The sequence below is a fragment of the Rhipicephalus microplus genome, chromosome X (assembly GCF_043290135.1).
Source record: "Rhipicephalus microplus isolate Deutch F79 chromosome X, USDA_Rmic, whole genome shotgun sequence".
NCBI lineage: Eukaryota > Metazoa > Arthropoda > Arachnida > Ixodida > Ixodidae > Rhipicephalus > Rhipicephalus microplus.
The window spans coordinates 318,977,367-318,991,398 of NC_134710.1; the positions used below are offsets into that span (position 1 = coordinate 318,977,367).

The 14,032-nt window shown below is 46.9% G+C and overlaps 1 protein-coding gene across 3 annotated transcripts in view; it reads left to right on the top strand.

Annotated features, from left to right (window-relative positions):
* The window catches only part of drosha (ribonuclease 3 drosha), a 277,020-nt gene that overhangs the window by 248,746 nt on the left and 14,242 nt on the right, over positions 1-14,032 (top strand). For all 3 annotated transcript variants that reach the window (XM_037413695.2, XM_075879566.1, XM_075879567.1), the window contains 2 exons: positions 11,501-11,593; positions 12,076-12,128. In XM_037413695.2, coding sequence (XP_037269592.2) covers positions 11,501-11,593; positions 12,076-12,128 — 146 coding nt within the window. The remainder of the gene's footprint in view (positions 1-11,500; positions 11,594-12,075; positions 12,129-14,032) is intronic.

Below are 14,032 nucleotides of genomic sequence, written 5' to 3' on the forward strand. Positions count from 1 at the left end.
GTAGCCTTTTTTGATTTTGCTGTAACTGTTTATGTCCAGGACTGGTACCGACGTTGTCTTACTGGATATCGCAATGTGCACAGCAATCATTTCAGAAAAAATCCTGTCGTTGGTGCTGATAGCTTCTGACGGTGGTTGAGGCCATCGGTCTTCTGAATCGCATAGCCAGTCTGGTCCATGTTGCCACATGTTACTGGATAATAATTTCTCCATAGAAACTCTACGTGTGAGCAGGTCGGCTGAATTCACATGACTAGGGCAATACCTCCACATATAAGGATCTGTTTTTTTTTCTGATCCCTTTCACTCTGTTCGACACAAATTGCTTCCATTTCGTCATGTCGCCTTTTATCCACGAAAGTGTGATTGTAGAATCCGACCACAACAAACAGTGGATCTCGAAGCCCATGAGTGCACTTGACACATAGCAAAGTAGCCTTGCTCCAATCAAGGCTCCTAGAAGCTCTAGCCGTGGTAGTGTCATTGTCTTGATAGGTGCTACACGGGCTTTTGCGATCAGCAATTCGGGCTTTGCTGAACAGCTCGGTACGACGTAAAGCGCTACACCGTGTGCCGAAGGGCTTGCGTCGCAAAATGCGTGCACCTGTAGCTCTCTGGGTGATGTGGGTGATTTGGCTCCGCTGCCAAGATAACGCGGCATGGAAACATTCTGCAAAAGCGGTAGTTGATGCACCCATTCACGCCACTCATCCTGAAGATCCGGAGGTAGCTGCTCATCCCATGCTATTTCACGTGTTCATAACTCTTGGAAGAAGATCCTTATAGCGATGGTAAATGGCGCAACAAATCCCATGGGGTCGAATATTCTGGAAGCAGCTTGAAGAACGAACCCCTTGGTATCAAGTTTTCTTTCATAAACTCGAGAAGGCCCCTCAAAGAAAATGTGAAATCATCCATGTGTGGATTTCATGTAATTCCAAATACTTTCACACTTGTCTCATGGAGGATAGCCAGTTCTTTGCCTGCGGTTTGTTCCTCGTGCTCTAATGCAATAATCAATTTATCCGAGTTAGTCGTCCATTTTCTCAGTGTCATTCCTGCTTGCTGCATAATCTTCATGGCTTCTCTGCAGATTTGAAGGGCTTCTTCATCTGACTCTGCTCCAGCCACTAGATCATTCACGTAGAATGATTCACTGAGAAGTCTTGCTGTTCTAGTTTTGCTTGAATGCACGCTCCTCAGATAGTGGAGTATAATGGCCGTCAGTAGGTAGGGACTGCACATCACTTCGAATGGCACTCTCGTCATTCTCCACTCTTGAATATCCTTCTCTGAGAAATGCAGTGCTTCCCCCTTTGGCCCCGGCTTCACGTAGACGGCACCCCTGGGCTGACCCACCCAAGGGAAATCGGCAGCCGCCTTTTCCTATCTCTTTCCCCTACAACTTCGTCTTTATCTCTCACTTTTTATCGGTCCTGTCATCTTCTCTCTTCCGTTTACTACCGAATTTCCTGGCGGCGAGGGTTAACCCTGTGTAGTTACCCAACCTTGGGTAGTTATATTCAGTTATAGCGGCGATGCATGGCTGGCGTCTACAAGTGTTCAGTATTCAACCTTGTAGCATCCCCTTGTTGGGCTCGGTGGTGGGTGGCCACCATCGCCGCCGAACTGTACACAATCTGTATGGCCAACTTTTTCCCCCCTCTCTCTGATCGCCGCCCAAAAAGGTGGCGCACTGAAGAACCGTTTCTTTTTTCCAAACCAAAGCAGTCCTTCCCCAAGTTTTATGTTGTGCATATCCAGAAAGAGAACAAAACAGTCCGAGCAATATCACCTTTTCCTGTCTCGAAAACACTCACCGAAGCGATCGGCCCAGGATATCGTGTAACGAAGTTGGGAAGCGGTGACCTCCTTTCGGAGGTTTGCGACAAGCTCCAATACGACATCTTACCTAAACTGGTAGCCTTTGGGGATGTCCCAGTCTCAGTGGGCCCACACAAGTCAATGAATACAGTGCGCGGTGTGGTCTCTGCTGACAACCTGCTTGGACTGTTCGAAAGTGAATTATTGGAAGGCTGGCACGACCAGAATGTAGTCAAGGTCCAAAGAATATTTATATTACGGTACAAAAAGGAAACACCCACAAAACACATAATCATCACCTTTGGTACCAGTGACTTAACTGATTCAATTGAAACTGGCTACTACAAGCTTTGTGTCAGGCCCTATGTACCAAACCCTCGCAGATGTTTCAAGTGCCAGCGCTTTGGACATGGGTCGCAAAGTTGCAGAGGGCGCATTAATTGTGCAAATTGTGCGTCTAACGAGCATACGTGTACCTCAACATCATGCTGTGCGAACTGTGGAGACCATGCTGCCTACTCGAGATCGTGCCCAATCTGGAAGAAAATCTGGAAGAAAGAAAAACAAATCCTTAAGATTAAAGTGAAGTTCAATCTGCCTTTCAAGAAGCATGTAAACTGTTCTGCATCCATCAGTCCAGTTCTTCCTTCGCCGATGTGACGCACCGGGGCGCCGCACCGCATCTTTCTGTGCTCGCAAAAGTCGCACATAGTGAGACTGCGGGCGCGCCACAAGCGCCCCCAGCTGGAGCAGCCAGTGCTGCTCCGCCACCTAACAAACAGGGCCAGAAGACTCCCCAGTCTGCCGAACCCCGGGCCACTGCAAGCACAGTGAGACCCGAAAGCACCGTGAATGTGTCGGTCGAGCAGGCGCCATCCATCACCTCACAAGAGGTGATGGATACAAATCCAACTCCTCCGGCGCCTCAGACGCCGAAGGATAGGCGCAACTCTTTGGAGCGCACCAAGAAAGAAAAAACCCGAATTACAAGGCCCCCAAAAGGCCTTGTAACCTAAGGCAACACTTTTGTACACACAGCACCACACAACACTAAAATGACACAAATACTACAACGGAACGTCAGAGGACTGCTGAGAAACCTCGACGATATCCAGGTGCTCTTGCACGAACATACACTAAAAGTGCTGTGTGTGCAAGAAACACACTTGAAACCAAAACACACTAACTTTCTACACAATTACGTTATGTTTCGAAAGGACCGGAAGGATGTCATTGTGCCATCCGGTGATGTTGCCATTATAGTCAATCAAGGGATTGCATGCACACATCTACCACTACAAAAATCGCTTGAGGCGGTGGCTGTTTGAGCAGTTCTTCTAAATAAGCTTGTCACTATCTGCTCTCTATACATACCTCCACAACACAGTCTTGAAAAGCATGAATTCCAGTCCCTCATAGACGAACTTCCAGAACCCTACCTTGTCCTAGGGGACTTTAATGCATTGAACAGTTCCTTTTCTCTTCTGGTGCGTGTCTCCTGAATCGGAAAGACCCAACATATTACATCGCTAACAATACGTACTCAACAATAGACCTCAGCATAACATCCTCATCGCTCCTGCCTCTTCTTAAATGGGAAGTCATTAATAATTCATACAGTAGTGACCATTTTACTGTTATCAGAACATCAATAACAAATAAATGTCCTACACAGATTCCCAAATGGCTCACCGACAAAGCCGATTGGGAAAAGTTTCAAAAATGACCTTATTAATTTGGGCTGACATGGTGGCATTGAGCATAGAGGATGCTGTGTGCTACTTTACAGCTTTCTTGGTTGATGCAGCAACGAAATGTATTCCCCAAACATGTGGACCGCCAGGCAAACTATGAGCGTCATGATGGAATAATGAGTGTCGTGATGCACGGAAAAAACAAAATAAGGCTTGGAAGTTGCTTAGAGACTCGCCTACAGCCGAGAATCTTGTAAACTTTAAGAACATCAAATCGCAAGGAAGGAGGACGCGGCGACAGGCGAGAAGGGAAAGCTGGCACAAATTTTTATAGGCATTAACTCATACACAGATCAGTCGAGAGTCTGGAACGTGGTTGGTAAGGTGGCAGGACGAAAAGCACATTCACTTCCTCTAGTGAACACACAAGAGGAGAGTTTGGAAAACCAGGCTAACACTCTCGGAGCACACTTCAAACAGGTCTCCAGCTCATCACACTATAGTGAAGCGTTCTGACGATACAAAACCAGAATAGAAAAACAAAGATTAGAGCGCAAACCCACAACACATCAGGCATACAATGAACCTCTCTGTTTGGCTGAACTACAAGCCTCACTTACCTGCTGCAATAAATCTACCTCAGGCCCGGACCGTGTGGCATATGAAATGTTGAAACATCTGCCCACTGAAACCCAGAAAGCTCTCCTCTCCCTGTATAATGAGATATGGTCTTCCGGCAAGCTACTCTCAGCCTGGAAGGAAACTATTGTTATCTCAATTCGAAAACAAGGCAAGGACCCGGCCTCAGTTTCTAGCTACAGGCCAATAGCGTTAACCAGCTGTCTTTGCAAGGTATTTGAGAAAATGATAAACAGGCGCCTGATGCACTTCCTTGAAACTAATGGCCTACTTGACCCATACCAGTGTGGGTTTCGAGAGGCTCAGTCCACCACTGACCACCTTGTCCGAATCAAGGCACAAATTCGTCATGCTTTTGTTCATAAGCAATTTTTTTCTTTCTGTGTTCCTCGATATGGAAAAGGCATATGACACTACATGGCGCTTTGGCATATTGCGAAACCTGTCACATTTAGGTGTGCGGGGTACACGAAACCTGTCACATTTAGGTGCCTAAATTACTGTGCTATAATCTATCATTCGGCAACTACGTCAGCCTTAAAAATTCCCGACCCTGTCCACCATCCAGGCATTCGCCTCTCTACGGGTGCTTTTCGAACTAGCCCCGTGGAGAGCCTGTACGTGGAGTCGAATGAATGGTCGCTCCACCTACAGAGATGCTACGCGTCTTTTGTGTACTTTCTGAAGGTAAAGGCAGACAAGCAGTCCCCCTCTCTTTTCACAATCAATGATTTCTTCTGCTCTGGCTTGTTTGAGAACCGTCCTTCGTTAAGGCAGCCATATTCCCTCCGTGTAAAGGGCCTGGCTGAAGAAACAGGTGGGCCTCTTCTCGAACACAGTTTGATGGCTCCTTCTGCATATCTGCCACCGTGGCAGTGGCAGCTTATAGACTGTGATGTCTCTTTTGTGAAAGTCGCAAAGCATGCACCACTTGCACACATACATACATACATACTTCCTAGAACTACAACATAAATACACATGTCCTGAGTTCTTTACCAATGCCTCAAAGCCCAACACTTCTGTGTCGTATGCAGCAGTAGGCCAATCCTTTTTCGAGGGCAGCGTTCTTCATCCTGATGCAAGCATTTTCACAGGAGAAGCTTACGCAATACTGGCAGTAGTATAACACATCAAACAGATAAAATTAAAAAAAGGGGGTAATATACACAGATTCCCTAAGTTTGGTCAAAGCCCTGAAAACTCCTAAAAAACACAAGAACCCTGTGCTGGTCTCACTTTACTCACTTCTGTGCACACTGTACACATCAAAACAGCATGTCGTTGTCTGCTGGGTGCCAGGGCACCGCGAGATACAAGGGAACGTTTTGGCCGACAAGCTGGCTGCTTCCGCCAACGACACTACTTCCAATACATCAATACCAATCCCTGCACTTGACTTGAAACCGTTTCTAAAATGAAAGTTCAGGGGTTATTGGCAGAGCACGTGGGATAGACACATAGAATATAAACTCCATGCTATTAAGCCGCAACTAGGTAATTGGCCGCCACTATCAAAATCACGACACACAGAAGTAACACTAACAAGGCTTAGAACAGGACATACACACTCTACACACTCATATCTTTTATCTACCGGCAATCCACCATATTGTGAGAGATGTGGAGAACCACTTACGATTCTCCACATTCTCGTCCAGTGCAATGAGCTAGATGCTCTAAGAAAAAAGCACTTTTTACTGCCCTACCGACATCAGCTCCCACTACACCTTGAATGCTCATCGGTAGGGGTCCACTGGGCTCCACTTTTTAAATTGCAATCACTTTTCACGTTTTTAAAAGATGTTCATAGCTTTCACCCTATATTTTGAGGTGCACGACCTCTGTACCATGGTCGTGGCTGCGGTGACTACATCTCCATCATGGTTTTAATATCATGACATTTTGCCATCCACTTTCACTACACATAACTCACACCACTGTCCTGATTTTATTACTTCTATGTTTTTACCCGTGCTAGCCTGAGGACTTTTAAGGCCCCTTTACAGCCACGCATCATATCATTGTTCATACATCTAGTCTTTTGAAATGGCACTCTTTGGCCATAAATTTGCCCTTGCGCCATTAAAAACCACTCATCATCATCATCATCAAATGCAGTGCTTCCTTCTCTCGAAACCAGATGAGCCTAAAGGCATCTCTGTCTTTCTCAGCGATTGAAATTTGAAGGAATGCCTTTTCAATGCCGGCAAGAAGTACTATACAGTGCATTCTGAAATGTTATAATACTTTCATGAGATCCTGGTACAGGTTTTCACCCTTTTCTAGGCATTCATTCAATGAAAAGCACCCTTTTTCATGAGAGGAAGCGTCGAAACCGATCCGGACCTTTGTGGTGAGTGGGTACTCTCGGATCACTTCTCCATGCGGCATATAATAAACTTTTGACGAATCCAGGAATGGCCCGTCGACAACTTCTGCATGTCCCGCTCGTAGGTACTTCCGTATGGTTGTGTCATACGTCTCGAAGAGTCGTTGCTTATTCCACAGTCGAAAGAGAAGTTTCCAAAGTGTTGTCATAGCCACTTGCTTGTTGTCCGAGAGCTCCACGTCTTCCTTCCAGGGCAGCGTCACCTCGTATCTTCCGCTCCTAAGGCAGACGGTCTGTTCAAACTGCTGAAGTACAGGAGTGAGCTTGCTCTCACTGTCGATGGCGTCTGTCATTCCTACGCTCTCGAGTTCCCAAAACGAAGGAAGGAATTAGTCGCTCTCTTGTACACTGGTTTTCAATACGCAGACCATAATTCAGGAGTGTGTAACGTCCTATGCCATGCTGGTGTTTCCTTGAAACATCCACCCCAGCTTTGAGTTCATAGTAATCAACATGTCGTTGCTTGCGCATCGAGTGACCTCTCCTGTTATCACTGTCCACATTTGGTTGGAACCGATAAGAACACTGATGCCTTCTTCCCCGACAACGGATCCGTATAGTAGTTGATCAGCGATGTCTTTTGCAGCTCTCTGTATTTTCGTGACAAATGGTGAATTTGTTGTACTTGCTTCGATATCTTGGCATATATGCGGAATTTCTATTGCTTTCAAGGTAACTTCAGTGTGTGAAAACTGACTCTTCAATCGAAGCTGCACAACACGTCGCGTTTGCGCTGCTCGACTTGACTTGCTTGCGAAAGTGTTGAGCGCAATGATGGTGGATCCCACACATGGCAACTTCAGCTGCTTTGATAGCCTCTCTGTGACTAATCTGCGCTGACTTCCTCCGTCTATGACATCTCCGACATACCGACATGTAACATCTGTTACGGCCCAAGCCCGAAACGTCTGAAAAAGTACGCTCGTCGATAAACTCTCGAGGGTATGTCGATTCTTTCCTAGAGATGCACATACAGTCGTGTTGGTGCTTGGCTTACTTGCCGGTATTCTAGTATTTGTCCTGCCGGTTTTTCGTGTCTTCTGGCTTAATTTCTGTGGATCACACGCGCTTGTGGCATGACGCCCTTGACAGGTAGAGCACGTAATCTTGCGCCTGCAATCACACGCCTTGTGACCTTTCGTCGTGCATCGAAAACACCTTGTCTCCTGATAAAATACGCTTCTTTTCTGGTAGCGAGTGATCCAACGAGCACTCTTCCGGGGAATGTTGGTTTGATTTGCAAAACACACAGTTCTCAAGTACCTTCTTTGTGTTGTTATGGAGAACTGAGGACGTGCGTTTTGAGCTACGAGACTGCCGTGATTTGTTCTGCGCATTCTTATTACAACTGTCTTTTCCACGATGGTTAGCGAACTCGCTCTTCTCTTAGCTCTCCACTTCGATAGACAAGAAACTTAATAGGCGTTCCAGCTCCGTGTTAGAGGCTTCATTACTGCTGTAGCTCGCCGCCCGATTGGCGCATGACCGATGGTACAGTACGAGATCGTGTAGTAAAGCCCGCAGCAATATGTCGCACGGCAGTGCTGAAAAGAACATCTTGCTCACCCCAAGGGTTTCCAGTCCTCTGGTGTTGATGATGACCTGATCGTACAGCTTGCGAAGAGCCGTCGGGTCACTTGAACGGACTGAAGGCAACGTACGAAGCCTGGAGAAGTACTCCTGCTCGAGTCTCGTTCTGTCACCGAAGCGTTTCTTGGGTATGTCGATGGCGTCCTTGTAGCAAGCTTCTGTCATTGGCAGGCCCACAATAGCTGAAGCTGCGTTGCCCCTTAGGAAGAGCCTCGGGTAGTTGAACTTGTTCGTTGCCATGAGGTTTTCGTTTCGATGAATCATCTGGTCAAATTGCTCCCAAAATTCGTTCCACTGGCACAGGTCACCAGCAAATGGGGCGATGGTAAGCTTGGGAAGCTTGGCACCAGAGGCTTCAGCGGTACTCGCTACGGACGAAGTCTGAAGCTACAATACGGTCGCGCTTGCTAGGAAGCTCACTCATGGCGCTGTTAGCGTTGTCTTCGTATTCAAGGATAGTGTTGTACTCTTCCTCAAACTTTTCATCTGGTATGTGGCTTTCTAACTCCCTGTTGATTTGGTTCAGCTCATCGTTGTTCCCCTTCAAACGTCTGTACATGGTGTTAAGCTGATCGATGGTGGCTGTCGCATCGCCGAGAAGAGCTCTTGCCTCGTTGATAATCCTGGTGTTGAGAGATCGTCTCGACGTCCGCTTCGGTTGAAGTCTCTCCATAGCGTTCAGTTCACTCGTAGCCTTCCGTAGTCTTCCATGGTCCCGTCGTAGCAGTTCCCAGATCTTCGGCACTAAAAACTGTTTAAAATGGCATACGGTTCACTGGCAAAAAGTTAGGCTTAAGCATTACAAACAACATTTATTTTCAGCTGTTTTGATCGATTCCTGGCTGCAAGCGCCCGTGAGCACGGACTTGCTCGTGGCAGGAGGCGCTTCTTCTTCCTCGGTTTGACCTGGCGCTGCGCTTGATTAAACAAGTGTGTTTTGCTGGTTAGTGGGTGACCTAGCCACATTCATAGCAGTCTCATTTTTCCCTTCTATTTGAATGTGATGCACAACCGTTTATATGAACTGGGTGAAGTGGCTTAGTCCGCCCTCACCTGCATATAATTATGCTATGTGCCACTGTTGCATAAACATAAATGCAGCTACTCCTCACCAGGCATATATTAATGCTATACAGTTGAGCCCGCTTATAACGAACCTGAGCGTGACGCGGCATCCGTTTGCTGTATCCCGAAGTTCGTAGTGAATGAAACACAGCTTTTAAAAAAAGTTGCGAGTGAAAACACAAACTTTTTTTGCCCCGAAAAGTCCGTGATGCATGTGTTTCGAAGAGCAGAAGCAATAAGGGTGGTCTCAAGTTCATTTAAAACGGCAGGGTGCTCGTTCGCCGAGGCCCGTGGCATAAGCTGCATAAGGCACTGATTTCGAAGTTTCATCGTTCTCGCAATCCCATTCCTTCAAATTGCTCTTGCCACGTACTTCATTCACAATGCACCAATCCGTGCACGGTCCATGGTGTCGACATCATCATCGGCCGTAATTAAACCATTGCAACAGATGTCCCACCGGCTGTCCCAGGTCGGAGTTGACGACGCGCTGCCACAAATCGCCGCTGCAGTTCGGAAGCTTCAGGCTCAGCATCGGGCCCGACGTCGACGAAGTCAGCCTCGCGAAAACATTTTTGCACGCATGTAGCCATCACCGCCGCCCACGAAATATTCGCCATCTCCACAGGTGAATACCTGGACGCCCGAAGCGGCATGTTGGCTGCTAGGTGGTCGACAGCTATGAGCAAGCGCTCTACAACGCGGCACCTAACGCACGGATTACACTCAAGCCAAGTGGTCACACTTTTGACGTTTTGTTGAGCGGCAGGAAAAAGCGTGCTAGTCCTCCCGTCGGCCATCATGACCGCACAAACACACCAAGAGCGAGCAAGACGCGCACACGCGACACACATGCCAGAACGCAAGGAACAGCTCTGGGCCCGTTTCCAATCAGAAAACAAAACTAATTCGAGCCAGCTTGGCGGGCGTCACGAAGCGGTGGAGACGGGCGAAGGCATTTCCTTCCTCCGTGGGCGAAGGGGTTGTGATCAAGAGAGGAGAGATGATTTGCGAGAGAAGGGCAAGGAGTTGCGGTAAAGAGAGAAGAGGATGCCGCGGGAGGGCGACCTTGAAAACCAAAGCACACGGGAAGGAGGCAGGTTGAGTAGCTTGCTTGAAAGATCCGCGAAACTCTCCCGTAAAAATACTTGGAAAGAGTGCCTATGCGCACAGAAGTCAAAGCACGGCTGTCTAGATCGGTGCGCGCGGCGGTGTTCGAAGAATTGGCAGCCGTGGTCAAAAAATTGTTTTGTTGCGCCGGTGGGTTTGCGTGGCCTCACGAACTTCGATAGTTTGCTATTCATTCTGCACAAATTAAAAGCCGCTTTCACGCTTCCGCACTCGCGTGGAAGGCTGCTGAGCCGAGTGCAAAGTGAGCGAGAACAAGTCCTAAACACGAAACGAATTGCGAATTATCAGAGTCAGTGGGGTAGCGTACGCGCGTGCACTAGACGCAGACTATCGGATACAGTCGGTGGCTGAGGATGTTGGAAAATGATCTGATCACTCCAGGGCGGCGACGCCAACGACCATATTAGCGATCAAAAACCGGGTAGATGGTCGACCCGTCTTCGAAAGATCGGTGGCAGTGTGAAAACAAGGGCCTCGTCTGGCGATGCAGGGTGCTCAGAGTAGCGGGGGGGACAAAGGACGGAGGGTTGCGTAACAAAAATCAGTTGGGGCATGGAGGAAGGAAACAGCTTTCCTTCCTCCATGGGTCGGGGAGAGCGGCAACTAGAGGGTCGCGGAGGCAGGGTCGGCGTTTAACAATAAGAATGTATGGGCACTTCGCCGATGCCTGATCGGTGGTTGAAATTAGTTTCCCGGGAAGTCGGCAGACCGCTGACTCCGTTCGCTGTAACCGATCAGCAGCGCTCGGAGACGTTCGTGTTAAGTGCGATTTTGTGTCATTGAACCAATGTATATTTTCACGGTCACGCAGATATTCGTTTTAAGCGAAAGTTCGTTTTAGGTGTGGTCGTTATATGGGGGCTCGACTGTATGCCACTGTTGCATAAACATAAATGCAGCTACTCATTCCAGATCAGTTAGGAGTTTTTACTGCACTGACGAGTTTAATGTGCTAATTCTACAAAAGATATTTTCAAAGTAACATTATGAAGTCTCTTAGCAGCGCGCGCGTGTGTGTGTGTGTGTGTGTGTGTGTGTGTGTGTGTGTGTGTGTGTGTGTGCGTGCGTGCGTGTACGTGCGTGCGTGCATGCATGCATGCATGCACACACATTCGACATTGCTGGTATGTCCTTTACTTATGTGTTTTTCCTTGACTTGTTGCAGAGTAATTGAGTGCAAAGGACCGACCAATACCAGAGTCTACACAGTGGCAGTCTACTTTAGGAGAAAAAGGCTTGCCACAGCATCTGGCCACAGGTAAATTTTGATCTCCTTGTATGTATCCTTTTTTCTTCTCTGTAGGTCTCATTTCATGGCATCTAACTCATTTAAATGATTTCTGTTTTAATGGCTTATTTTTCATTTTTACTTCTGATTAGTAAGTATTCGCACTTGACAGTGGCATGATTACCATTGTTTGTTTTCTTTTTATGGATGATACAGCAGTTTTTTTCTTGTAGATTATGCTTGAAGGAATGTTGGAACTGCTAGCAGCGCACAGTACGAGGACATGTGTGCTTTTTTGCACATTTTCTGCATCCTTGTAGCTAAAGTTGTCACTTTGTTATAATCCTGAAAATCTTTTGAACTTTCTTGTCAATATAGGGACTTGAGCAAAGGTTCCCTTTCTGTTATCAGATAATTCATTATATACTAGGTTGAAGAAACCTTGCAGTTTTAATAATCTAGCGATATTCTAGCTGGCTTAATAAACTGAGAGTATGTGAACTTTCTTTCAGCATCCAGCAAGCAGAGATGGCTGCTGCCTCAAAAGCCCTAGAAGCATCCAAAGGTATCAATTCTTTGTTGTGTGTTTCTGATAGTTTTCTGTAATATTCTCTTGTAAGTCTCACACCTTACAATTCTATTGTAGCATTTCTTTTCTTAATTTTTTTTCTCATCACATTTACACTATATTTGCTTTTCTGGCTGGAACAAATCTTTTTCTCTAAAATGCCATTTGTATCAATAGGGACAAAACTATCCGGGGTATTAATCAAGATAGTCATGCTGATCACAAAGTCATGTCTTGAAGTTGCTGAAAAGAGCGCTGTTTTTCTCAATAAACAAGTAAAGGTGCAACAGCTGTACTAGTTGCACCAAGTTGATACAATTCCCAATCGTTGCACTAAAACTGTGAAATTTGCTGAAATTGCACCACACTGTGCCAAAATGCCCAGCCAGCCTCAAGGTTTTCTCAGGTGCTCTAATTTCGGCATGAAATGCAGGCCACATCAGCCATCTGCAGTGTGCACCATCAGTCGAAGCGCGTACACCCTCACTATAGTGGCTAGAATATACCTAAAATATTCTAGGCACCCGCCCTACGCTCGCGAGACGCGATCGACCAGATAAGGTAACAACACTGTGTGCCCATTGGTCCGCTGTCCGCAGCGGATACCTATCGGCGGGATGGCGGAACTTCAAGACAGAAATGCATTGCTGTAGCCACTAATGCATGCTTCGCGGTAGAGACAGGCAGACAGACAGACAAGGACCTTTGTTCAAGTCCTGAGGAACTAGCCAATGCAGTCCTACAGAGAACCTCTGGCTTGTTATCGCCTGGAAATGTAAATTTCCTAGCCTGAAAATGCGGCTCTATGGCTTGTTAGGAACTAAAGCGTATGCTGTATTTTCATTGTGCAAACAAGGTTGACGTGCTGTGAACGCCGGCATTGCCAGCGGCCATGTTGATTGCCTTAGCAGTGGCGCATAAAACTTTTTTTAGTCTTGAAGTTGCGTCGTCCCAGCCACGCTCCTGGCGATATATATCTGGTACTGTTGCCGGGCAACCGGCACGCGCTGTTGCTACATCACCTGGTCGAACGCACCTTGCAAGCAAGTTGAAGCTGCACCTAACCTGAAGTGAACGAAACAGAAGGGTGGGAAGTGTCGGGGAAAAGTGTACCGGTTAGAAAATTTCTTGGCTATGGGTCTAACCCATGCAGAGAATGCTGCTTAAGCCACCTTCGCCGTAGTACATTGGTGTCCTGCGATAAAGTAATTCAGATTGGGAAAAGGCTTTAAGTGCTACCATGGTCCTTTAATACTTTTTTTTCTGGTCATGAAACTCCCGCGAAAGTTTCATATGGGGACAAAAGTGGCCACCAAAGGTGCCACCGTTAGCAGGAGAACATCGATCGGCCGTGCTTGGCAGGGCTGTAGCGCGTTCGCGGAAGCGTTTCCCATCTAATACACTTCTTCAGATAATTTCGTTTTCTGTGTTCTCGCTAACAAATCATAGCAGCTATTAGTATTGTCAAAGTTGCCGATGCGCGTTGTCAAATTGCCCAAGTCCTTGATCGCTGGCAATGTTTTAACTGAGTCCGTCTGTCAAGTGACGTGCAATCGTAGCGTTCCTAAATTTCTCAATTCCTGTATAGTCGCTTTCGGGCTAAACCGAATTCTGTTACTAGTTCTAGATGACTGAAAGGTTAGCATAGTTTGCGCTAGAGATTGCGGAGCAGCCGTGCTCTGGCTGCACGTAACGTCCATTTTCGGAATAAATGTCACTTTATTCTATAGGGCATCACAAAGCAGCCAATAAAAGTTCGCGTGCCAATAAACAAATCTATATATCAGGTTCACTTGGCATTAATAATAGCCTCAAGTACCTCTTGAGGGATATCGTTAAGGATAAAGCTGAAAAATAAAAACTCAGACAGAGACACCACAAGACGGAGAGGGATGCTCAAG